At 39.7% G+C, this 27,899-nt stretch overlaps 1 protein-coding gene and 1 non-coding gene across 2 annotated transcripts; both read right to left on the minus strand.

Moving 5' to 3' along the window:
- Window positions 1-1,253: 1,253 nt before the first annotated feature.
- Window positions 1,254-27,765, minus strand: LOC103012890 (uncharacterized protein C11orf97 homolog). The gene is made up of 4 exons (XM_057553294.1): window positions 27,624-27,765; window positions 22,812-22,916; window positions 15,226-15,351; window positions 1,254-1,384 (listed from the first exon to the last, which is right to left on the minus strand). The coding sequence occupies exons 1-4, from the start codon at window positions 27,763-27,765 to the stop codon at window positions 1,254-1,256; spliced, it is 504 nt and encodes a 167-aa protein (XP_057409277.1).
- On the minus strand, window positions 1,781-1,887 carry LOC114238015 (U6 spliceosomal RNA). Its single transcript, XR_003623457.2, has one exon. It is a non-coding gene; the product is annotated as a U6 spliceosomal RNA (small nuclear RNA).
- Window positions 27,766-27,899: the final 134 nt, after the last annotated feature.

The raw sequence follows: 27,899 nt of genomic DNA on the forward strand, positions 1-27,899 counted from the left end.
ATAGTAGGTTAGGAATTATAAGAGTTTAGTTTGGCTAAGGAGATGAGGTTTTATCCTGAAGCCTGTGGAGAGTCCTTGAAAAGCTGTAACAAAGCAAGGGAGCAATATAATGATATTAGTATTCTTTTTTAAATTTATTTATTTTATTTATTTTAGTTTTGGCTGCGTTGGGTCTTTGTTGCTGTGCGCGGGCTTTCTCTAGTTGTGGTGAGCGGGGGCTACCCTTCATTGCGGTGCGCGGGTTTCTCATTGCGGTGGCTTCTCTTGTTGAGGAGCATGGGCTCTAGTTGCACAGGCTTCAGTAGTTGTGGCTCGCAGCTTCTAGAGCGCAGGCTCAGTCACTGTGGCACACGAGCTTAATTGCTCCGCGGTATGTGGGCTCTTCCCGGCCCAGGGCTCGAACCTGTGTCCCCTGCATTGGCAGGCGGATTCTTAACCACTGTGCCACCAGGGAAGCCCCGAGATTAGTATTTTTAAACACTCATTTGTGGGAGGAGGTGAGTATACAGAAGAGGACGTGAGATGGGCTTCTGGTGTGGTGGCCATGTTTATTGATGTGGGCACTGGTTAATGGGTGTGCTTGGTTGAGGAAATTCATCAAACCTTATGCTTACATATGTAATTTTGTGTATGTATATAATATGTCAGTAAAATGTTGCTAAGAAACAAATCATTCTGTCATCACTAAAGAATGAGTTGGATATTAGGGACCAGGATAAGAGTAGAAGTATCTAGTCCAGTTAGAAAGCTCTTGCTATAATTCAGATGTGAAACAAAAAAGGCTGAACTAAGACAGTAGCTGTGAGAATGAGATTAAATTAAAATTAAAGGAGAATAGATTCAGAGGTACTTAGGAAGCCAGTCTCTTTCTCCAGGAAGCCTTCCTGGACACCCATACGCACACATCCAGGGTAGGTTACATGCCCCTCCTGTGTGTGCCCATATCTTTCAGAACATCATTGGGCAGCAATCATGGCTGTTTCAGTCAAACTCCATCTGTTGCACAGAACCAGGCATCTAGTAGTATTCATCATCTCAATGAATACTTGAATGAATGAATGAATGAATGCTCTTAATGTATTATTGAAATGATCTGTTGGTATCACTGTTCCCCATCTAGAAAGTGGGCCAGTATCAGGAGAAGCTGGCTATGTGAATGGCTTGCTGTGACCTTAAGAAGCTCCTTAAGCTTTCCGTGTAAAATGCTACACATGTATTAATCAGGACCCTGGGGACAAGCTTCGGAAACTCCATCAAATTAGGCTGCGTTTCATCGGCCCAACCTGGGCAGGGCGCTCATCCTCGAAGCGATCACAGTGGTCAGGGGATGTGGACCCTCTTCTGGATCCAGGGGGTGGAATCAGTCCCATATAAACCTCGTGGACTAATAGTGGGGTGAAGGTAGTTGCCCAAAAGAAAAAGTGAAGTGCTGTTCCCTGAAGAAGAGGGAGGGGATGGTGGGCAGAGGCCAAAACAACGTGTCTACCAGCCTTGTGCAAGGAATTATTATTATTCTAAATGAATTCTAAATCAATTTAGAACGTTAAACATTCTATGATTCTTTTTAATTTGGTCATAATAAACAAATGTTTCTTTCGTGTATTTAAAGGCCTCCCAGTTTCCACAAAATATTACACAGGAAGAACTGGATTTCAGTCGCAAGCATGATGACAAGGTCAGGTATCAAGAAGGGCTTTTGGCCCCTGAATTTGCTAAAGGTGTGTAGAGGGGAGCTCCAAAATTCAAGGCTCATTTTTTTTCTTTTTTTTATTTCTTTTTTAAAAATATGGAACACTTCACGAATTTGCATGTCATCCTTGTGCAGGGGCCATGCTAATCTTCTCTGTATCGTTCCAGTTTTAGTCTATGTGCTGCCAGAGCGAGCACTCAAGGCTCATTTAATCAAGATAGATGAGGGCTCCACACACAATGGGGCCAAGAATGGCCTATTCAGTTCCAAAATTTAATATAGGACAGGATTCTCTGGGGGCAAGAACCAGGCCAACTGTGGTTCCTAAAACTCTAACTTGTGCTTTGTTCTTCCCCAGGGAAAGAATTCATTTTAAGTCTCTCCTACTGCTCCTCACCAGAGACAGTTGCTGTTTTCCAGGGATGCCTCAGAACATGTTCCGACTGCCTTGAGTCTGCCCACCAGCACTTAGCTCGGTCAGCTGCAGGTGCATGAGAACCAGGCTGCCCTCAGATGGGTGGCTATTTTTGGTTGAGACTTCTGTGACTGAACATTGACCTGCCAAGTATACTTCAAATTTTTTTCTTCAAGAGATAAAAGGGGAAAGTTCCTCCCAGTGTTACGTACTTACCAGGAAATGGGGAGCAGCCGGTGAGCAGGTTCAACTGGAAAAGCTAACCCGTATGCAAAAAAAGGTGGAGATTATTTCTTTTGTCAGATACAAGTTTTTAACTGTGTATAATTGGGCAGATGATTATGGAATGACTGTTAGTTAAAAAGTGTTAGGACTTGTGTAAATTCCACAACAATCCACAAGTTATTGTTCATTGCCCTATTAATTCCTTGATAGAAAAAAGAAAACTAACACCAACTTTTAAGGTCATTTCTTTTTATCTAAGTGCAAAAATTGACTGCCCCTAAAAGATACTGTTATGAATAGTCAATATGAGAATTTATTACATTTATTTTAGGGTTTTACTCTTATGCACTCAAGTTCTTCCTGTATTCTTACTTGACTGAACAGGTAGTGCAAGAATTTTGGATGTTCAGAAAAAGGTACATTGTGAAATTCTGGTTAAAGTCAGAAATATTCGCACCACATTTAAAATATTTATAGGGCTTACTTCTGCATTCTTCTTGTTAAACTACTCTTTCCTAAAAGAGAGTTTATTTGCAGTCACATGTAGAAGTTATGGAATACAAGACACACAAAAGGAAATTATTTTGACATTGCAATAAGCATGTTAATATCACACAGTGCAATGCCTGGCACATACGAGGTGTTTAATAAATGTTTGTTAAATAAATGAATAGATGAGTGAATCAATGAATGCCACTGTTAATTTTACTTTTCATGAGGCACTTATGAAACAGTTCACTTTCTTCATTCACGGAGAGTATGCAAAAGACTTTGGACTAAAAAGTAATGACTAAGATAAATAATATAGCACAAGTGTAGGGTGAAAATGGTAAGTATCATACTGGCCTCCCCAAATCCTCTTCAGGTTCACCAGCATTATCTCTGTACCTCACCTGAAGTCTACTTGGGTCCTCAGTCAAATGAGTTAGCTCAAATTCCGTACAGTCTCAGGAACTCAAACACATCTGATCTGGATTTACTATGGTCCTGGCTCCACATCAGAACTTATGTGTGGCCATACTCAAGGCAATCGGACCCTAGCTCAAGACAAGACCCTAACTCAGGCAGGCAGCCCAAATCTCTACAGTTGGAGAAAGGGATCGTGACTCCCCTCCCCTCCCCCTGCCCTGACCCCACTTCTCACACAGACCCAGGGCACACCTCACTAAAGAAAATGGAGAGAAGATGCCTTTTCCATAGAAGTCAGGGAATTCTGTCTTGACCAGCAAATTACCTCCAAGCAGCCACTGAGAGCACAAAAGTGGTCAGACCAGGTTGCATCACACTTGTTCCTGTGATTCTTCTAAAAGGGCTCTGAGGCACTTGAAATATTAAGAAATACTTGTTGGATTAAAGTCAACAAAATTAGTGACATACAAATGATTTTGGAAGAGTGTGAGAATGGAAGGGTAAATGCATGTTGCTTATGCATGGCAAGGAAAAACCATTCTTGAATAAGTGGGACAGCCACTTTTTATAGTTCCACCACCAGCATACCGTGGCCAAATAAACCACAGCCCAGAAATCTTGCAAGATTCACCAGGGTGAAATCACAATAAAAGTGCTGGTTATGTTATTTTCAACCACTCCAAAAAGAACCTTTTGTCTGTATTTACCCTTAGCAATGTTTAAGCCAATTCAGCAAGTATTTGATCTTGGGAGAAAGGGAAAGACAGGTGAATAAACACTGCCCCAACTGTCTGATGGCACTGCAGGAACTACTTCTGTCCTGGAAGCACCACTGGACTTCTGCAAAAAAAGGGAACTTCTTTGAGTGAGCTCACTGCTCAAAGACTTAATTTCCAGGATCATCCAAGACAGCAGGGGAGTAACAGCCCCTCTTGAAGTCAGAGAAGAGAAATTAGATGTGAATAAAAGCCGTAGATGCTGCCTGACCACCATTCACACATTCTCACTGTTCGTCACTGAAAATCTGCTGTGCCTCTTTCGTTCCCTTGAAACTCTCAAGGGCCCATTTCCCTGTCCACAGTTTGAGAAAGAACTTTGGGGATTGTTGTTAGAAGATTTTGATAGGATGACCCCAGGATTGGCTGTGTTCCTTTAAAAGATAAAATACTGCAGTTTTTCTTTATTTTGATATATTATGACGACTCCTTTGTCATTATCAGCTTGCAGAGCTATTTCTCAAGTGTTTTCCAAGCAATACAGGACTGAGAGTTGTTCTATATTGATATTTGGAGGGCTACATTAGGGTCAGACCTTGTTTGGGCTTAAAAACTTGCAAAGGCTGTAACTTCATGCAGTAACACTTACTGGATGTCGGTTATGTGCCAGACACATGAGGTATATCTGAACAAACAGACAAAAATTTCTGCCCTTGTGGGACATGCTAGCTATCACACTCAACCCACCCATGTAAATTACAGCTTTAGAGAAATTCCAGATCTGAAGAATCCAAAGGTAGACTTCAGAAGCTATGATGTGTCAGGCCTTTAGTAACCCTGCCTATTTGCTTCTTGAGGCAACATTTCCTTGATTGCCTTGTCACTTTGTCATTTGTCACTTCTGAACTGATCAAGTGTCATTAGCAGAGTGGAAAGTTCTTTCAGACACCTATCTTTGCAACTTTCTCATATCCGTTTATAAATAGTTAAGCAAGGTTTGTTCATATTATCAAAGACGTTTTTCAAGTTAAAGGGAAACAATGTTTTTTGAGGGGTGGGGTGTACACCTGGGTCTCTCCACCCAAATGTTTCCACTCTATCCCCTTGAGTTATAGAGACCTGGAATTATGAACCGGAAGGAAGCTATTTAGCCCACACACGTGCTCCAAGCAGGTATTATAATTAAGCCAGATAAAACTAAAGGCAGTTGTACTACTAAGGATTCTTTTCGTTGCCATTACAGTGACTTACTAGAGACAGCTTTATGATGACTGTTTCTTTTTTTTTTGGCCACACGGTGCGGCGTGCGGGATCTTAGTTCCCTGACCAGGGATCAAACCCATGCCCCCTGCAGTGGAAGTGCAGAGTCTTAACCACTGGACTGCCAGGGAAGTCCCAGCTTTAGACCAAAAAAAAAAAAGGGCAGGGTGGGGGACAAAATTTACTGTCATGTAAGAAGTGTGTCTCATAGAGACCCACCTTTTTTTTTTTTTAATAGTTGAAGAGTTGTATTAAAAATAGTAAGAAAAAAAAAGCTAATGTAATTAAGTTAAAGAGTCATTAGGCAGAAATTTCCTTAAATGATGAGAGACTTAACCTTTCCGTGAGTCCAAAGGCCCCTCCACCGAGGGACAGTCTCCAGTGATGCCCTGCATGTTCACTGGTTCCCAGGCTCTCATCTGACAAACTCACTGGTAGCTAAGGCTTTGGTGTCCTGCACCCAAGGCTAGTCTGTGACAGAGAGCTCCCTTGAACAAAATTTACTATCTTGTGAGAAGGGGTTCTTACAAGGCCCAAGAGGAGGACTACAGGACAGAGAATGCTGTCAGAATGCTACATCTCCTTCCTTCCCTCCACCCCGCCATCCCCATCAGCTTTCTGTGTTTCTCCAGTTCACTGGGCAGAATATAGTTCTCCCTAGCTCCATAGTTCTCCAACAGCAGAGTGTGACAAGCAGATTTTGAATCTCAGTTTTAAGTCTTTGGCAGCAAAAATCTGACTGGACTTCCTTGGCCTGGTGTCCCTCTAGTGAAATTAGCTATGGTCTGGCACTGGGTCCAGAGCAGTGGTGGTCAGTAGGTGGGTTTGGGCAGGGAGTGAGGGTACTAGTTCTCAGAGAAATGAACACCTTTGTGAGCTGAACAGTTCTGGAGAGGTGTCTGCCTCTTGTGTTTGTTCTGATTTTGAACAGATGACCAAGGAAGGAACTTTCTCAGTCTTTCTATTACTTCCATAAACAAATGCTTCCTTATGTCTAAAATAAATACCTGCAAACAACTTATTATGAAAAACTATAAACACATACAAAAGTAGAAAGAAAAAGGTGATGAACCCCCAGTTCCCTTCATCAAGATTCAGCGATTATTAAGATTGCTCACATATGCTCCACCTAACCATTTTTCTTTTATTTCTATGTTTTCAATTAAATCCCATATATCATCTTTCATTCCTTCATGATTACGTATGTCACCTACAAAGTCTACGTACCAAAAGAGCTGAACCTGAATCCAATCAAGCCACAGGTAACTTCACACCAGGTGGCACTTGGTGTCCAATTGTTGCACTTGTGTGATGTTAAGATTAATCACAGGTTCTTGTGGTGCCTAGCCTTCTCTCCCAATGAGGAATCTCCCATCAACATTTGTCTAGGGCTTCCCTGGTGGCACAGTGGTTAAGAATCTGCCTGCCAATGCAGGGGACACGGGTTCGAGCCCTGGTCTGGGAAGATCTCACATGCCGCGGAGCAACTAAGCCCGTGCGCCACAACTACTGAGCCTGCGAGCCACCGCAATGAGAAGCCCGCGTGCCGCAGCTACAGAAAAGCCCGCGCGCAGCAACAAAGACCCAGCACAGCCCAAAATAAAAACAAATAAATTAAAAAAAACAAAAAACCACATTCATCCAATGGTTTCATCCATTGATGAGCAGAGTCAGTTAATGCTTTGGGGATTATAAAATGGTAGTTTCACTAATCTATCATTCTTTCCACATTTATTAACTGAAATTCTGTAAAGAGGACTTCCCTTAATCTATCTACTAGGGCTATTTGGTACCTAAATTACCAAATTGTTCAGAAAAGGTAAGATAATAGATAATTCTTTCTTTTCAGTCGCTGCCTTTGTAAGTAAGAATTAATGCCTTTGCAATTTCGATTAGTGTTTAGTGAAGCTGGGTTTTGTTTTTGTTGTTGCTGTTTGCCTTATTCTCTCTCATTTAAAAAGTACACTTATGAACTCATGGCTTTTTATATATTCAGTGAGAGCCAAATGTTTTATGCTAAAATTTCCCCATCTTTGGCCAGAGGATTACTTCACGGTGGCTCCTAAGTCCTTTGGATATGACCTATTAATTTTGGAAACTTCCCTGTTTTCTGTACAAGATGCTCCAAATTCATCCTGGAGATTTCCTGCCTCAGATCTGGAATCAGACATTCCTCCAAGGAGCCATGGCTTCTTTTTTAATCTAAGTGTTCTTAAAACTCAACTTTATTGAGGTACTAGGGGTTAGGATTTCCATATAAGAATTTTGGGGAGACATAATTCAACCTATATTCAACATGGGGAATTTTTAAAAATGTTATAAACAATATGAATTGTTTAACTTACCAGGTTTTCCTTTCAATATTGGCTACCAGAATCAAACTTGATAAACTTTAAATTAGAATTTAAATGAAAGAATATAGTGAAGTAAAGATCAGGATCAGGGGAAAAAGACATAGCTTAATGATCTAGGCACACTTACAATAGAAGGACCAAAAATCTCATTGTTAAACAATCTGAAGCTGTAAATCTTTTTTGAAACTCTGCAGAGTATAAAGAAATAAAGGGTTGATGGGGAAGGAAGAAAGTAAGGCAGACAGGCAGTCAGAAAGAAAAGAATAAAGGAAGGAAGGAAAGATGAGAAGGAAGGGAGGAAAATGAGAGAGAGCAAGAGAGGGGTGGAGAAGAGAGAGAGAAACAGAGACAGAGACAGAGACAGAGAAAGAGAGAGATTAGGAGCTAATCCAAATCTACATTGTTGGGACACAACTAAATCTTAGGCCCAATGACGCTGCACCCTACCCCCATGTCCCTGGATAATTAGTTTGGGTATATTTTTCTTTTTCATTTTCTCGCTACATATTGTAATATTATTTCTTAGGAAATAGGTAATACTATTAAATCAGAATATAGAAAGCCTAATTCGAGTTTCAACACAATCCCAGCTGCAGGGGAAATCCTAATCTCTTTGCTTTTTAGCATTCTGAGAAGCAGTCCTTTCTTTCCCAAGATAATTTTCCTATGTTATGTTTTGCTTTGTTTTGTTTTGAAGATATACGTAAAGAACACAAAACTTAAGCACACAGCTCAATGCTTTTTACATGCAGCACACACATACTCTTACTTGTGTAACAACTACCCAGATAAAGATATAAAACACAACAGGATCCTTCATGCTTGTTTCTAGTCAATAGTTCCCAAAGGAAACCACGATTTTGCATAGTTAAATTTATCATTTTTATTGTTTCTGACTTTCATATCATACTTAGAAAATCATACTTCTCCACCCCAATATTTTCTTTAAAATCTGCCCATATTGTCTTGTTACTTTTTATTGTTTTATTTTATTTATTTTTAAATTGAAGTATAGTTGCTTTACAATGTTTCAGTTGTATAGCAAAGTGATTCAGTTATACAGATATGTGTATATATATGTATATATATATTAATATATATTTATATATATATACACTTATGTATTCTTTTTCAGGTTCTTCAGAAGCTACTATTTTGACTTCTGTCTCTCTAGGTTAGTTTTACCTGTTTTTCAAAATCTATACATGGATTCCTCCAGTATGTTCTCTTTGTGTCTGGCTTCTTTTTGTCATCATAATGACTGTGAGAGTCATTGGTCTCATATGGTTTATTCTTTTTTGTTTTCTTGTATCTTTCCACTGTATAAATATATTACAATTTATCTAGTTTCCTGTTGATAGACATTTGGGTTGTTTCCATTTTTAGGCTATTTTGAATAAAGCCATCATAAACATTTTTTTACTGTCCTTTTAGGTGGCATCATCTATTGTACAGGCACCATAAAAAAATATGGCTTTGTATTTAAGAGATATCATTACCATTTACCATCAAAAGGGCATCTAAAAAGTAAGAAAACAAGACTAAAAGTAACTGAGACATGGCAAGAAATAAAATATATAAAATTACCTTGGTGCGGTCAGGGAAGATTATTTCATAGCATTTATTGTGTTTGTCTCATATATACAGCACATATTTACTATATAAAATTTTTTTTAATATAGAAAATATAAAGAAGAAGATAAAGAAGATATTGCTCCTCCCCCAACTCCATCCCCAGATAACCACTGTTTGTATTTGGGTATTTAACGAATATCCAGTATAATATAGTTTAGATATATATAGTTTATATATTGTGATACTATTTGTAGTCATCTTTCCTCCTTTAACATCAGCTTTGTCCCATGTCTTTAAATGCACTTTGAAAACATGACTTTAATAGTTTTAGCATATGACCAAGAAAAAGGATCTGTAGTTACTGATGGTACAGGTGCTGGATGGACCACACCAGGTAAAGGGAAAACCATGAGTCAAAAGCCCTGTCTATGCACACAGTTTTGATCAGCATTTAGTCCCTTACTTACTTAAAAAATTTTTTTTAGTTTTACCGTAGTAAGAATACTTTACATGAGAACTATCCTCTGAACAGATTTTTAAGTGTACAATACAGTCTTGTTATCTAGAGGCACAGTGATGTATAGCAGATCTCTAGAACTTATTCACCTTCTACAATTGAAATTTTATAGCCGTTGATTAGCAAACCCCCCATTCTCTCTCACCCTGGCCCCTGGCAGCCACCATTCTATTCTTTGCTTCTGTGAGTTTGACTAGTTTAGATTCCTCGTGTAAGTAGAATCATGCAGTATTTATTCTTCTGTGACTGGCTGATTTCACTTAGCATAAAGTCCTCCAGGTCCATCCCTGTTAATTTCCAATCTCCTGTCGTGTGTGTGTGTGCATGCACGTGCGCGTGTGTGTGTTGTGTAGGCAGGAGTGTGACTCTGGCTGAAAAATTCTGGGGACTAAGGGAATTTGGGCTCTTGAAATGGACAATGTTGACTCCCAACTTGATCACCCTATTTCATCCAAACACCTTCTAGCTTATTCCATCTAGAGTGTAAACGTGCAGATTTCTATCAGGATTAGGGAGTCATCTCGGCTATGAGGAAAATATAAAGCATTTCCTGTTTGTTGTATCAGTGGGAGGAGGTAGAAATATTTCTTAAAATGCCAAGTTTAGAAAAATCAGATGCAACATGAAGGTAAGTAAATTGTGGTACTGTCATATCAGGACATACGATATAGACTGTAAAATCATGATTTAAACAAACATATATGATATAGGAAAATGGTCATAATGTCTGACTAAGTGAAAAAATGCAGGCTATAAAATAGGTGTAATGTGATAGTATTTTTATTTAAAAAAATCCTCATTGTATGATTTCTATCTCTATAAATATTTTGGTTGTAAACAAAGGATATCTTAATAAGATAAACCAGAGGATACATTTCTTTAAAAGTAAGTCTAAAACATTGTCTTTTCAAAAAAATTTTGTCCCATTGAAAGTGGGAGTCTGGCTGCTCGCAGGTCTAAAGCCAGTAAAGAGGCAAATGGGTGGAAAGGAAAGTTTGCTGTATTTTGGAGGCCAGCAGCCTGGGGGGAAGGGCGGACTCCTGTCCAAAGGCCAACTCCCCCCCACAGACAATCAGTTTCACAGTGTAAATATTTTTAAGTAGGGAAGAGACATACCCAGTCAACAAATCTTTGTTGAGCTGACTTGATTTATTTCATTCATCTGAGAAATAAACTTGAGAACCATGAACTGGAGGAAGTTTTAAGATGAGCTTAAGTGAAGAAGGAGAATGAAACGTGTTTAACCAGAATACTAGGAAAAAGAACTTTTTAAGTGGGTGAGGGGGTGTAAGTAAATCACAGCAGTTATGTATAAAATGAAAAATCTGAAAAATCCAAAGGTCCAAAACATAGAGTAATAAATGCAAAAAAAAAATAGTACAAACATATAAAGATTTTTAATATAATTATTCATTTATATTTTAATGAGTGGAAAATTATATGTTGTGCTATATATACCATACAATGTGATTTCAAATATTTCCTATGCATGTAAAGTAAAACATGCATAGGAAAAAAGAATAAAAATATATCAGTATGTTATCAGTGGCTTTTTCTGGGAATTGAATTACAGATGGGTTTTTTTTCCTTTATTTTTTAAAATTTTCTACACAGTACATATGTTACTTTTGACAACTGGGGGGAAAGGAAGGTTAGGGTTTTTTTCTCCTTTTTAACTAACCTCTTTTTAGCCCAGCAATATTACAGTATTTGTAAAATGCCCCCCTCCCTTTAAAATCTCTTCATAAATTTCCTGGCTCCTTACTATTTAGTGACAAATTCTAGAGAAAGGATGAGCTCTACCAAGGCTAGCATTAAAATGGTTGTCTCTGAGTCAGAGACTTTTCATCTCTGCCATTCATTTACTAACCTTTACCTATACCTGTAATTTTTTTTTAATGGATGACCACAATTATATTACAGTGAAATGTAAACATTTATAATGTTTTCCTTGAAGTAGACTCAATAAACATGCCTTTGTTTTATCATATTTGACATACTTAATAAAATAAGCTGAAATAGAAGGCCAGTGTATCCCAACTGTGATAACTAAAAATAAATATATTTTCCTCCATTGTTTTCAGGTGCTTAGCAAAACTTTACCAATCGTCTTTCATTGCTTTGGATTAATTTATAGATAGGAACTAATATCAATAATAGGAATTACAGGCTAATATACATTTTTTTAAACACATCTAAACCGTGAAACAAGCCTGGGTTTCTTCCGTTTTTTCAGACATCAGGAGAAAGAGGTTTCTTCTCAATGGAAAAATTGTTCATCTTATCCTAGAGTAAAGCAATAAGTGAACAAATAAGTAAGTTTTTACTTTGGGGAAATGCTCTTTAATTCCAACCCCGTTTTAATCTAAAATTGATTTAATTTTCTTAACAGTGCTTCATTTGGTAGAGCAGAATGTAAAAGCCCTACCCATGTGATTCAAGTAACTGGAGAAACCTCGGTCTTCTAGACCCTCATTACTCAGAGTATAGTGTCTGAACATCAGCACCACCAGGGAGCTGGTTAGAAATGCAAAATCTCATCCCACCCCAGATCGACTGTATCAGAAACTGCTTTTTGATAAGATACCTATGTGATTTGTAGGCACATTAAAGCCTGAGAAGTGCTGGGCTGGACAACTTTAATATTATGATTTTATTGTTGTTGTTACATGCCACAGAATAAGAAGAAAACGATCAAGGTAAATGACTCAGTCTTGTTAGTATAATGAAAGCAGGAGATGCTTCATAGTCTCTAACCAAAAACTGTTTTAGGATTTAGAACTACAATTAGATGATCATGATTCTAAATTTAAATTTTAAATGACGTGTATTAAATGTTGGAGGAGTTACAACTACAGTGATCGTGTTGTTCATGAGAAAAAGGAAAAGAAGCACAAGTGAATAGGAAAAAGATGGCAGTGAGGATTGCCCAAATTATCTACCTAAAGTACACTTTATAGGAGAGGTTTCTGGAAATATTGTGTTCCAAGGAAAACCTCTCTTTGAAAGCATCAGCGTGTATAGAAGATATGCACAACTATTCATGACTCACACACTAAAGTCAATGGGTTCCCTTGCTTTTCCTTCTATTGTTTACATTGTTTAATTTAGTACTTCAAAGAGGGAAAACCATATACTTTTGTGGAGGGGGAGACGTGTAGGGTAGCAGCAAGAAGGTTCCGAACATACAGGAGGCATTCAACACTTATGTATTTCCTGTTTCATCATTCGCGCGGTCATTCTTGTGACTGATAGCGATTGAGCACCTACCGTGCCAGGTACCGTGCTAAGTGCCAGACAAACAGTGGTGAGTGAGAGAGACATGGGTCCCGCCTTCATTGGGTTTCTGACAGTGTCTGAATTAATACTGACCCATTTTTGAGAGTTATCTGTGGGTTTTGTTCATCTGTGATATTTCTGTCTTGCATCTAACTTTTCTAATTGATAATGAGAAATATCTAATTCTCAGTTATCAGTTATCAGCTAATTCTTATGGATTCATCAGTTGTGATTTGTAGAGCAGATAGTAGCAGTTTATATGGCAAAATGCAGCTGGTAACTTACAGAGATGAAGCTAAAACATACAACAATGTCAGTTACATACTATAACATGACCACTGTAAGGGCTTGATGTAGGCTGGAGATAGAGGGCTGGGGGCCACTAGGAAGGTAGTGTGGATGAGTATCAATGAGCGGGAGCTGTGAATAAGTTTCTCCTAAACTGTATGGATAAAAGTAATGTAATTATGGTCAAAATCAAACATATATTTTTTATTATATGCCTCCAATTGATAAATCGGGTAATCTGTTGCACTTCTATGTCTTCAAATGAAGGTAATTTGTTCTTCAAACCAGTCTTATAATATGGCATTTAGAAAATCATCTTTAAAATAAATTGCTCTGTGAGTTTTCGTGGAATGATGGATTTGCCCACTAGAGTTGGGACCTGAAAAATTGGGTAGAAAGCTGAAATAAATAGCCCCCACTGGGCAAGTGTCCCAGACTTGGGTGCAACAACCATTACTTCAGGTCACTCACATCTCTGTGGATTTTGCATGTAGTTGACTCCCAGGTTCCTAACCCTGCATTCCCATGGCCCTGGCATTTGTACCTCTTTAACCACTACTATTCCACCCTTGTTTTCTGATGAGCGAATTCTCTGCCATGATGGCCCAAAGCTTGAAGCATAGTCTTGGAGTCAGATGGAAACAGGTTTGTAGTTCTGGCCTCACTACCCCCTAGACATAGTACCTTGGGTAATGTAATGTCTCCAAGCCTCTGTTTTCTTACGTGAAAAATGAAGATTGAATCCCTCATCTCATGTGACCCTGTGGATTACATAACTATAAAAGACTGCCACGCCTGGCACATGATAAATGGTGGCTACTACTACTTTATTATTATTAGACCCAGGTCTCTATTACTGGTTCCTTTTTGCTACATGAATCCCCTTAAGTAACAAGTTTGTTTATTTTTTCACCTTGTGTTTCAGTCTTTAGTGGCTGTATTTTCCTCCTATTGAATCCATATTCTGGAGGCTTCCTCCCTGGGGACGCCCCTCCTTTGTGGCACTTGGGCTGAGCCCTCACCCCATTCCAGATTCACCAGACAGCCCAGTTCCTGTGCATCGTTGGCTCACAGAGTTGGTGGTGCCTCGTGACTTCTACTCACTAGCTGAGTGACTTGGGTAAATTATTCAAACCTTTCTGTGCCTCAGTTTCCTCATCTGTGAAATGAACTGTACTTGTTTCATGTGATTGTTGTAAAGATTTAGTAGATAATTATATATGAAGAATCTAGAATATGAAGTGCTATATAGCATTTGCCAGTATGACTCATATCTTGGTTAAGAGGACCCAAGCTTGGCACTTACACACTTCTTTCCTCTCAGCCCAGGGTTCCCTCCCAATTGTAGAGCTGTTTTCAGGACTTACAGACCCAATTGTATGTCCGTACACTATCTGGACACTGCTTGTGCTTCCATGTCAGAACCCCTGCCTTCTCCACATCCTGCCACAAATATCACTGGCAGACGCTGGCTGGGGCAGCGAGGAATGAGTAACAGTTCTTTCCCCAAACATAATGTCTGTGAGGAAGAGTCTACTGGGGCCAGCCTGGTGGCCTCCTACCTAAAATAGGGTAAAACTAATGGAACCTAGCAAAGCAGTTGCCTTATTCTTCCTGAATTCCCTCTTCTCCCTTTCCTCATTTCCACTAGTAAACGCAGATCTTCTGTCTAGAAGAAAGGACAGTGCAAGATTCCTCCCCACTGAGCCTGTGTGCTGGAAGGTCTTCCGTGGATAAAAAGGAAAGGAAAGAGTCAGGAGTATAACTCAAGAGTGTGAACTTCTATTGTATCCATGGGGTAAATTGGTTACTTAAACTATTACTATTTAAGTTCCACAATAAGGCAATGTAGCTAAACTGCAAGTAACCTGAGAGAAGCAAGTCAAAAGAAGATTGGATTTTGACTGGGAGCTGTAAATAAAGCATACACCACTGGTTTATAAACAGCTCAGTATCTTCCATACTTGGGGTGGAAGTCAAGGGTATCCAGGTCTTACTTTGTAGCCCTCCGTGCCTCGAATAGTACTTGGCTTGTGGCAGTAAACTGTTTCTGCTCGGCAGTCCTGGCTTCAAGCCTCCCACAGGGAGATTCCTTTTAATGCTCCAAATCCCTTCCAGGGCCACTGTCAATATTTTCAAAAGCAAGATAATGATTATTAGCTTCTTCTCTTTTCAGCACAAAATGTTCCTAAAGTATTTACTTGGTGATTATTTTCTTTCGCCATTTGGGTGGAGGTTTATTTGGTTTGATTGATCAAACCACCCAAGGTCTTTAGCCTTTGTTTAATCTGTAATTCTAGTTCATTCATTGAATTATTCCCTATGCAATTAAACCTCTACAGTGTTATGAATTTAACCTGCCCCTAAAGAAATAGATGAAAAGTCAATTAAGAAATACAAATAGCAAGACACAGAGAAATCAGGAATAAATAATCATTAATATATGGGCTTCATCAGGCAATCTTATCTGATTCTGCTTTAACTCCTAGAAGCACAAGTATTTCCAAAGATAACATAACCCAAAATTACCAGAGTAATTCATTCAATAGATCCAACAATCTTCTAAACTAGTTGTTGTTTAATCTCCCCCCTTGAAAGAAATAGTAAACTCACTGGAAAACATCATAACAAAATATTTGTAATGTGATGTCTATGCACTGTGCAAGGCAAATTATAGCCCTAAATCCTGATACCACCAATAAGTATTGGTTTAGTAATGATTTGCACTGGGCTTTTCTCCATATCCTAAAATCACATGTTTAGATTCTGGGAGTCAGTTAACAAGCATTTAGTGAAAATCTACTGTGTAGAAAACTGTGACCCAAGTCAAACAAAGAAGTGAATTCAGGTAAATGCCGTAAGCTGTTTTTCCCATTTCTGAAGCTGCAAATGTCAATGCCCACTAGTCCCCACAGACCCAAGGCTGCCCACTGGCGCACCCACTGACATGATCTCTCCCTAAAGGAGTCTGTGCCATGCAACGAGTAGGGGCACAGCCTTTGAGTTCAGAGGAGATCTGGGTTTCAACCTCTGCTCTACCACCTACCAATTCTATGACTTCGGGCAAGTTCTTTAATCTACGATGTCTCAGTTCCTTCATGGGGATGACAATAATATCTACCTTGAAGGACTATTATAGTATTTGGATGAAATGGACATAAGTGCTTTGTACTCAATAAATAGTAGCTTTTGTTTTTTTTTTTGTTTGTTTGTTTTTTACAGGGACAATGATTTTCCTGTACAAGCATGGACTCAGATTCTATTTCCAGAGGCACAGTCACTGAGCTGACCCACCAGGCTGAATGTCAGTCCTTTCCCCTCCTTCCCGGCTCCTGAATGGAGTGGCTGGAGCTATCTGTCAAGATTCGTTTCCTCTCTCTTCTTCAAAGACCTTCAAGGAAGACTCCACAATCTCCTTCTGCCAAGACCTTACAAAGTTCAAGCTGTTCCTTATACCTAACCCAAATCTTCCCTTACTCATCAAGCCAGTTTCCTTTCCTGACCCGTCTAGAGATAGAAAAGGGTAACAAACTCTCAGACGTAGGAGTCCACAAACATTTATTCAATAACCCCCGTGACACCCTGTGAGAAACCAAGAAAATAGATTTAGATTTGTTCCACATTGTGGGAAGGTCTGGTAAATGGAAAATGGTTAAAAATCCAGAGGTAGAACTCTGTAGAAAACCCACATCAAATCAGATAGAAGAATTGTACTAGTCTAATCTAGGTGGCTCTTTCAGATGCAATCACATTTATGGCTTAATAGAGAAAATACCTGAAATGTAAATGCATATGCCTAGAAATGCATGGAAAAAAAACCCTCAAAGCAAAATGTTGTTATACGTAAGTGTTTACTGTACTTGGGGATAGAGGGTGCTGGGAAAAATAGCATGACTTTGATTTGATAGGATATTGGCATGAAGACATTACGGAAAGTGATATATTCAACTGGAGGAAAAGAGGACCAAAAAGAAGTGTGACTATCCTTTGAAGCAGCGGCTTCTTTAAAGGGAAATTCAACTCTCTCAGCTCTGGGCAAATGTTTTCCAGGAGGAGGAAGGAAGACAAAGGGGGGTTGTGCAGAACAATGGGGCCAGAGAGACCTCAATGTTGGCAGCTTAACCTGAAAAGGAAAAGGGCAGCAGGCATAAGAGAGACGCTAAGAGAAAGGAATCAAATCCTTTCTTGAAGTTCGGAATCTTAGAGATTCTTCTTCTCTCTCCTCTTCTCATGCCCCCAAACCTCTTCTACTCAAAAACCTTTTTAGGTGTGTTTTTATCCTGAATTTTAAAGTTACAAAACCAAGTCTTTATGCTGAAAATTTTAGTGTAAAATTTTAGATCCCAATGGGATCTGACCTGGTCTATCAGAAGGTCGCCTTTTAAAAATATTTTTGTTTCCCCAGCTGTCTCAGGACTGTGAATAAGGAACCCTGGAGCTTTAAAAGCCAGTTGAGAAACATATTGTCTATTCTTCCTTTGTGTAAACATGTTCAGAGGGAGAAAATTTTAAGTAATTTAAATTTATATTTGGTGACTTCTAAGCTCCGTAATTATTATTATTTTTTTTGTAATTATCTTGACATGCCTTTGGTGTCTAGTAAGTTCCTTGTATATTATAGGTACAAAAACATTTTTGTTGAATGAATTAATGAATAGCAAAAATATCCACGCTTGCTGGGTAATATTTCACATTTCTTAAATTTGTACTAAACATAATAAACAAACCAGACTCAACATTAAGTTTGCATGCATTCAGGCACATGTAGACACAAATGAATGCATCTGACAGTACACTCTTGAAGTTCATTGGGAAAGAAATGTATAAGAGAACACTAGTGAGCTTCATGAATCAAATTTTTCATGACTACCATAAACTCTGCAGGTTTTAGCCAGAAAAATACAAAAGCCCTTGCAATTTGAAAACATTAAAGTAGTACATTAATGTATTTCCACATGGTCCTCTATAGAAAATTTTCAAAATGTAGAAATAGCTTTAAAATAAATGGCAAAATGAATGCAATAGTCCCATAATGCATGTCTCATAAACCTACCTCTTCTTTTTAAAAAAGTTGTAAGGAGGGGGAAGTCTTCAGGGAACCACTAAGAATATATGAATTGTGATGTTAGCTAAATTCTTACTTATCCAGAAGGTTCCATAGGTTGCCCAAATTCCATTTACACCTGACAGCAGATCTGATCAGAAAATTGCATTTCTTCTTTTCATCATTTCAGGATGATGAGACCCTGTAGATCCAGGTCCCTGTGCTTGGGGCAGGAATGTGTAAAGCCTCTGAAACCTCTTCTACCTCAAGTTTGAACTTAAACCTGGAGAAGATTGTGACAACTTTGTTGTTACTGAAGAGAATACTATTTGCTACCAGTACAGTTTCAAATCTTTTTTCCTCTAAGAAAACATAATCTTATATTTTAAAGTATATCCCAATGGCTAAGAACAAAGACATCAGCTTCTGATGAGCCTACATTCAAGTATCAGTTATTCCACTGTGTGACAACAGGCAAGTCATTGTACCTCCCCCAAGCCTCAGCTTCCAGAGCTGCAAAATGGGAATAATAATGATAGGGACAGAGTACAGGGACAAAGTAGGTGATTAAATAGTTAATCCCACGATGGGATCATAAGTAAAGAAAAAAGTATGGGAGACCCCTATAAGTTAATGATCACTCAAGAAAGCAGGCTTGCTTAACAACAAAACCACGCATCAGAAGCATGAGACATGTCCCAAAACAATAAAACAATGGTGGAATGAGACCCACATCCTGTCCAGTGAGGCCAGTAAGTTAATGATTCCTAGGACATGCTTCTCTGCTCACACTAAAAACAAAAATACGAGGAAAAGGTGACATTAAACTGAAACCTGAGATGATTTACCATATTTTAGTATATGTAACCGCCTTTTCGCTTATTTCCATTGCTCCGTGATAGTCCCAGTTTGACCATGTAGGGACAAGAATACTCCTGCCCAATGTGGAGGAGAAACTGATGATGGAAGCTTGATGTCTACCCTCCCCACTTTTCCTTTGATTATAAAACTGCAGCCCACTAAGTTCTTGGCGTGCCACCCTCTTGCCCACCCACTTGTAAATCTCACAAGTGTCCTATACTAACAAACTCTTTGCTTACCTGTCACTCTGTCTCTCACTGAATTCTTTCCGCACGGAGACAGAAGCTCTACCAAGCTCTACGCTCTACTAAGTCCCAAAACGCATTCTGCAGTTTCAATAAGAGCATAGGGTTGTTGCAAAGATTAAGAGAGGTAATTTGTAAAAACTTTCATGTCCAGGAGACACACTGTGAATGATGGCCAATATAATAAATAAATAAATAAAATTATGAATGATTACCACCATCATCATCATCATCATCATTAGAGAGACTCCCTTCACCCACCTACCCCTCCCCTTCTCACTGAACCCATATAGCTCTACATCAGGAACCTAGAAGGACTCAAAAACCCAGAGAAGGGAAGGCTTAGAGGCCTGGCAGTCCATTTTTCTTGTTGTCACTGATGCCATTCCCCAGACCCAAATATGGGGTGCACAGTAATAATCACCTGGGACATGTTGGCCACTGCAAGGTCTTCACAGCTCTTATTAACTGTTGTCATACATGACCACAAGAACAGGTGGCATAGCTCAATCACCTGAGGGTCCCTCACTGAACGGCTTTTTCCTGAGTCCCTTCTTGCTACCCAAATAACAATATTCTAAAATAAATGTAATGTTCACTCTGTTAAACATCCTTAAAACCTAACTTCTGGATCTTTTGACCTTTGGTTGATTTTGTGCAACCCAAAGAGAAGAAACTTTTGACCTTTTACCAATTTCATTCAACCAAAGGAGAAGAAAAAAGGACAGAAATAACTTAAGTCCACTGCTTTGGGGTACGTCCATTATTGTCATCATTAGCTCAATCGGAAGTAAAACATGCTCTCTTTTAAGTTGCTTAACTTCAGAACAAATGCCCCTCAATAGATGGTACGATTGAAACCAGGAGATTGAATTTGACCTTCAAGATCACTGCATTTGACCTTCAAGAAAAAGGTCATTTGCAATCTGGAAAAGAACAATTTCCCTGCACTCATGGAAGCAAAAGCCTATTTGGGATGGGTGAAGGAGCAAACGATAAGTAAAGAAGTGAAGACAATGAATGGGTCAAGCATACTTACTCCTAACATCTGGGAATAGCTACGATATAAATCATACAAGCCCCTCAGAATTTTATGCAGAATTATGGGTGTACGTGACAAGGTGTGTTTTCCAGCAAGAGAAGCCATAGCTTTCTTCTGATATTTAAAAGAGTGTGTCACTGAAAACCTCCTTCTAGAAGGTCCAGTGGCTGACCCGAGCTGCCAGCCCTCTGGGCTAGGCTGGAAGAGTGTGGCATTCTCCCTGGGTGCTAGTTTCCTATTCTGGCCAAGGACGTGGCGCCCCCAGCCATTAAAAAAAGGAGAAGAAGAAAAGGAAAAGAAAAAATATAGTAGGTTTTTGTTTTTCATCAGTAGAGCCCTTTAAGACTTAACCTTACAGAATCAATCCTCAGCTTTGAAAGATTTTTCTAAGCTAAAATAGCACCTCCGTGCGACCTCTGGTGGATGTTATTTAAAATGCAGCTCCCCATGCAGCCCAAGCATTCTCCGTTTTACATGAAGAATATTTGAAAACACTGCCTAGAAAAATGAATTTTTATAAACCAAATGATTTTTCCTAATCATTTAGACTGTCTCATAATCAAATGTATCCATTAAGAATAATACAACATCCAACTAGTGTATAAATCAGCTTTTATGTAATCACTGAAAACAATGAAGGTGACCCAAAATATAATAGTATGGACTTAACTATTTTTTTTAATCACCAGGGAAGTAGTATATGTAGATTGGGGTTCAGAGAAGTAATTTAGTAGGTCATTTTGCATCCATCCATAGAGTTCACACTCTAAGACTTTCAACTTTCCTTCAAGACACTATATGAACAAAATGAGCCGTTTTGTTGATCTCTTTCCATAAGAATGGGTGACACAAGAAGCCCTAAAAGGTGTTTCTATGCTGGTTTTAAAACATAAAGTGGGAAAACATTTTTAAAAATTGGAAAAAAAAAGACTTATTATAAAGCTATAGTAACAAAGACAATGTGGCACTGGTATTGAGATCAATAAATAGATCAAGAGGACCGAATAAAGAGTGAAGAAATACGAAAAAAAAAAAGTGGGAAAATACACCATGGAGTCTGAAAAGATGTACCTCTGGGCCTGCAGCATCTTCTCTTAGGAATTCTTAGTGAATTTGGGTCCCACCAGACAGTTGTTTAACAATCCTCCTCAGAAAATGTCAACTTCTCTGAGTATAGGAGTCGTGCCTTAACAGTTCTTTTATATCTTCAAGCAACTGCTGGTACCCAAGAGGGTTGCAATAAAAACCTGATGGTTTGAAAAGCATGAAATATGCACCTAGCAATCATTGAGAAGGAACTATGAAAATGAGGGGATCCAGCAGTTTCAAAATAACATCTGTGAGGGATTCTTGAGAGCATATCTTTTTTCAAATGAAGCATCAGTGCAAGCTCTCAATGCCCAGGCCATGTAACTCATATACCATGTGTATGTGGGATAAAATCCTTGGCTGCTTTGACCGATTTAAATGACTTAGATTCTTCTGGGTCAGTGACTTGCAAAGTGGGGTCCCTGGACCAGCATCATCAACGTCACCCGGAAACCTGGTAGAAATGCAAATTCTTGGACCCCACCCCAGACCTTTTTTTTTTTTAAATTAATTAATTTATTTATTTATTTTTGGCTGCATTGGGTCTTTGCTGCTGTGCGCAGACTCTTCTCTAGTTGCGGTGAGCGGGGGCTACTGTTCATTGTGGTGCGCAAACTTCTCATTGAGGTGGCTTCTCTTGTTAAGGAGCACGAGCTCTAGGTGCGTGGGCTTCAGTAGTTGTGGTACGAGGGCTCAGTAGTTGTGGCTCATGGGCTCTAGAGCGCAGGCTCAGTAGTTGTGGTGCACGGGCTTAGTTGCTCCGCGGCATGTGGGATCTTCCCAGACCAGAGCTCGAACCCATGTCCTCTGCATTGGCAGGCGGATTCTTAACCACTGTGCCACCAGGGAAGTCCCACCAAAGACGTTCTGAGCCAGTTACTCAGAAGTAACTGATGGATGAGGCCCAGCTATTTGCTTTTAACAGGTAATTCCCAGGTAATTCTGATGCAGTCTAAACTTTGAGAACCACTGTTATTGCTCATACTTATATTGATAAAGATAGAATATGTTATTGTGCTTTTCAGGCACTTGGAAAAAAATTCTACTTATCATTAAATACAAATAACTCCACCAAAAATGTGGGACAGCAATGTAGATTCTGATACCTAGCTCATTTTTTTTCTAAATACAACACTTTATTTGGAATAGGCAAAATAATTATAAAATTAGCCAAGAATTTCCCAGGGACCCATTTTTCTTTTAATAGTCATGGTTTTGCAATAAATAAAATAATCGCTCTGCCATCAGACAGACAATTTTATATCCATTTTGCAAATATACCTCATTTGTTACTGAGATTACCTGCAGGTGGATGTTTAATGTGGCATTCATCTCTCTTAATATAAAGTTCTTCTTCCAGTACTTCCTTAATTCTCTTATGTGGCTCACAATATAAAAATTTCTTCCCTAAAAAGACATTAACAAAACTGGTTACTTATCATAAATTCTGCCCAACCTTCTAGCCACTACCTACATGAATAACTACTTTTTAAAGAGACAAATCCTTCCATATAAACAGCAGACGATTCACCCTGCAGACTCTATTTTGGAAAGATCTCTTCCATTGTAACTTTTAGTTTTGGGGGGAACTTTACATTTGGGGGTTAAGTTTCAGATACCTCTTTTAGGTGTTATGAAGTAATATATGAAGTTTTCTTCATTAGCTTGAAGAAAACTTTCATTTATTCAACAAATTCTTATTAAAGACATACTCTGTGCCAGGCATTTGGGGCAGAGGACACAGCAATGAATAAGAAAGATGTATGCTTGGAGCCTACAATCCAGATACATAATACAGAAGAGTCTAGCAGTATTTCATTATCTTTTTAAAAAAATAAATTTATTATTTATTTATTTATATTGGGTCTTCGTTGCTGTGCACAGGCTTCTCATTGCGGTGGCTTCTCTTGTTGTGGAGCACAGGCTCTAGGCGCGCTGGCTTCAGTAGTTGTGGTGCACGGGCTTAGTTGTTCCATGGCATGTGGGATCTTCCCGGATCAAGGATCAAACCCGTGTCCCCTGCATTGGCAGGCAGACTCTCAACCACTGCGCCGCCAGGGAAGTCCCTCATCATCTTTTAAAGAATAAACCTGAATTGTAGTAGTGAGCCACTAATGGACATAGGACTTTTTCCTGTCCTCTAAACCTGCCCCCACAAGACAACACTGCTATAGTTGAGGATGGATTATTTGTTCTAAGTACTTTAGCTACATTTCTTCTGCTCACCCCAGGGAGCGCTGTGTCATTTGAGCCCTTCCATCTCTCTAATCTCTCCTGTCAGCTTCTCTCTCTTGCTCTCTGAGCTCCGACCACATGGCCCTTCTGTCCATCCCCACATGGAAGCCTTTGAACATTCTATTTTCTCTGCCTGAATTGCCTTTCTCCTAATTTTTTTTCCCCCGGGTAACTTCTACCTGAATTTCAGGTCTATGCTGAAATGTCAGTTCTTTAAGGAAACTTTCCTTGGCTCCACAATCTTGAAATGCCCCTGGTTACTTTTTCTCATAGTACTCTCCTCTTTTCTTTCATTTGATTTATTGCAATGTGTGTGCAGCCTCATTTACTTTATATACAATTATTCGTGTACCTATTAGTTTACCATATGTCTCCCTTACCAGGCCATAAATACCATAAGAGCCGGGATGTTGTCTGTTCAGTTCATTAGAGTCCTAGAACAGAGTTTGACATAATAATAGATGCTCAACAAATGCGTTTCAAGTGGAACTAAGCATTGTTCAATTAGTGAAATATTCTTCTATATGCATGTCTGCGCACGCAGCCTTGTGAACATCAGGGAGCCGGTAGCTCTAGTCTTAGTGCCCAAAAGCTCAATCCAAGGAGCCATGGAAAACCTAACTAACCAACACAAAGCTATGGCAGGTGTCATCTTTTCCTGACTAACCGATAGGGAAGACAAGTAAATACTTTTGACTTGTGTGCAGACTGACCCAAATAGGGAAAAAGACCTGCTGCATATGGCTGTGGGTCTGGTTCATTCCTGGTCATGAGACCCAAACACACCCTCAGACATGAACAAGGCAGAGTTGGATACTTTCTGAATCTTGTTTCCCCCAAATTAGGAGTCATATGAATGAGAGATGAATGAAGGTCAGAATTACTCTAGCTTAACTTTGGTTTAAACTTTTTTGGTTAAATCATGATCTTCAGGCAGAAAAAGGGTGTAAGAAATGTGGCCAAGAAAGAAGAAAAGCCTATAATAGTTCAGAAGAGAGGAGGAGATCACTTGCTCTAAGTTCAAGTCTCTTGACAAATTTCAGCCCTTCTGTTATGAGAATTTACAGAGGAAATCACCAAAGGTTTTGAGGAACTATGAAAAATGAGATAGTAGTAAAGAGCTAGTATAGACAAATGTTCCCAGCTCCAAGAAAGACAGAAAGAAAGAAAGAAAGCAAGCAAACAAGCTGGCTAATAACAATTGCTACAATTTATTGAATGCTACCGTGCCCTAGGCATCTTACATACATTATCTCTCTTCCGGACAACCTATGGGCAGGTATAATTATTCCTATTTGATAGACGAAAAAGTAACTTCCAGAAGTCATAAAAACTAAAAGTCGTGCCTACCTACCTCTCTCAAATCAAGTTACTAAACTAGACAGACCAGGGAGACGCTGTAGTCACGGTGCAGTGTGCGCATTTCAGCAAGGCATTTGATAACGTGCATTTCTCTTTGGCAGAGAGCGCCCACGCCAAAGATGCTGACTGACAGATCAGGGGCTTCTAGAGACTCTACTTGGAACTGTTGGGGTCACCATTTAATTTGTTAATTTGAATATAGGAACTTTCAGCAAACTCACCAAATGTGAGAATGGCACAAACCTGGTGAACAGTTCATGTGCTGAATGGCAAACTCAGGACTCAAAGGGCCTTCTACACCCAGAATGAAGTGCTAAAATTCATAGGACGGGATGGTTGGGGATACATATAACGACCTGTATTTAGGACCAAACAAAGGAATTGCATAAGCATAGGACAGAAAAGGCCTGGGTCAAATGTTTTCAATTGGACAGGGGGGGAAAGAGAAACTAAGGATGTCATAGACTGCGTTTGTTATGTGTGTTAATAATATAATGTGTCTGTCAAAACAGCTCATGTAATTTTAGATCCACTTAATAGAAGTATAATTTTCAGATCAAGGGAGGTTATAGCCCCACCACACTACACTAACCTGATTGTACTGGATTCACTGATTTAATAAAATGGAGAATACTGGGATAGTTCAGCCAGCGTGGTGAAAGCACTACAAATTATTTTAAAGGTAACACTGAAAAAAGAAAAAAAGAAAGGTAACACTGAGTCTATGAAAGATTTGGTGGGTGCTCAAATAGCCGCCACTATATAATTCAAAAATGTTTCAGTGGGAAAGCACCACATTTTATCTGTGTATATTTGGGAGCAGATGTGTGATTAGGGAGTAGAAGCTGTACAGAGACTGGGGACCTTTCCAAAAAATAGAGATTGAAGACCTTTCAAAAAAAAAAATTTGAAAATTGAATGGGTACTTTGTGCAGGTGTAAATATTCTGTCTCTACTTCAGCTGAGGCCAGGAGCTCAGGAAGGCTGAGGCAGGAACTCTTCATATGCCCCCCACCCTGACTTTGTGAGCTCCTGAAAGTCTGGACACCTGCCTTAATCCATTACCCATTTCCCAGCAACCAGCCCAATGCCTGACATGCAGAAAGGACTCAATAGTTGTCAAATTGATGAGTGAATGGTTAATTCCACCTTTTACTCCTACAGTCATGGGGAATACAGAACCTTTAAATTATAGCATCTTTAACAGGAAAATTCCCAGATAGATAGAATTTTAAGTCGGAGTAAGGAATTACTTAAGTGTACTGAATACTTATATATACTGAATTTAGTTGCTGTAAATAAGGTCTCTGCATGCTGTTGACAGTAACAGGAATGAGGTATCATAGTCAGGCACATTGTGGCTGATGCTGAGGGAAGAGGTCCTTTCACCAGGCGGCAGCAGTTCTGTGGCTCCTCGGGGGGTCTCCGTCTCCCAAGAGGAGGGTGCGTGGTCCCTCGAGGAGCGGAAGCTGAGCCGCTTCAGCCCAACCCTCGCTCCTCTGTTGTCCTGGTGCAGAGGAAGCCACGCTGCTCTGGAGAGGCAATCAGGGAGGCGCTGCAAAAGGGCTGGGAACGCTTGCCTTCCTCTTCGGCCTATTATTTTCATCTTCATCATTCCTTACCACCTACTGAAGACCTGTGGGGCACAAAGGGCTGTGAAATATCTGTACATTTATGGAACAGTATGGAAGAGCACTTCGACCTAGCGCGGACTCAACCATGTTGGCTGTGACTGTGAACCAGAACTGCTTCTAGTTATTTGAATGTTGTTTGTGTGTTCGGCAGGGCAGGGAGGAAACAACAGCAGTGTGTTAAAATGTGGCCCATGATTGTGAGATTCTAAAAGGATCAGGTAATCATAATTTATGAACTGATAATCCAAGAGATGGGGGTTTAAGTGTTTGAAGGATTTCTCCAGCACTGAATGATGGTAGGCAAGTCACTTCCTTTCCTCTAGTGTAGACCTCAGTTTCCTGGCCTGTAAAATGAAGGAACTGACAAAAATGATCTGCATATTTCCATGTGTGTATATCATTTATGTATTTAAAAAATAAATTTCATAGTTTTATTATGTGTAAAATTTAAATTTATATATTACATTTTACACATTTTTATAATTTAAACATATTTTTACATATATTTAAAACTTATATATTATATTTTACACATTTTTATAATTAAGATATATTTTATAATTTAATATTTTTAATATCATATGTATGTATATATACACACACAATTTTTTTCAATACCTTCCAGGCCAATGCCACTACCAATTAAGTTGGAGGCTACCTGGACTCGGGTAGCCTTTTATGAAGGAGGGCTTGCGGAAATGGACCAGATGCCTTCGGCCACAAAACCATCACCCCTGCCTTTGCCAAAACAGCAGCTTCGCCCCCTCCCTACAAAACCTTTGCGGCTTCAGCTAGTCTTACTCCGGTTTCCCCCAGTTCATCTTTCACCACTTCTCCTCGTCCACGTCCCTCCCGCGGGGTCCGAGGCTGAAAGGGAACTCACACTGCTTCCGGGACTCTTGGGGGCCGCGGCCTCCGGTCTCCCCGCGCGCCCCGCACCCCAGGCCTGCGGGCGGCCGAGACTGCTCGCCGTCGCGGCCCGCCTCGGGCCTCGCCACCGCGGTCACCGCCTCCTCCCCCCTCATGCCGCGGGGGTCTTCTTCGCGGCGCGCGGCCGGCTGGCCTTCTCTGCTCCGCCGCAAGCTGCTGGGGAACGCGAGGCGTCTCCGGTTGCCATGCTGACTGTGGATCCTCCCCCCACCCCACAGCCGCTCCCAGC

Source organism: Balaenoptera acutorostrata, chromosome 9 (genome assembly GCF_949987535.1).
Source record: "Balaenoptera acutorostrata chromosome 9, mBalAcu1.1, whole genome shotgun sequence".
In the NCBI taxonomy this organism is placed as follows: Eukaryota; Metazoa; Chordata; class Mammalia; order Artiodactyla; family Balaenopteridae; genus Balaenoptera; species Balaenoptera acutorostrata.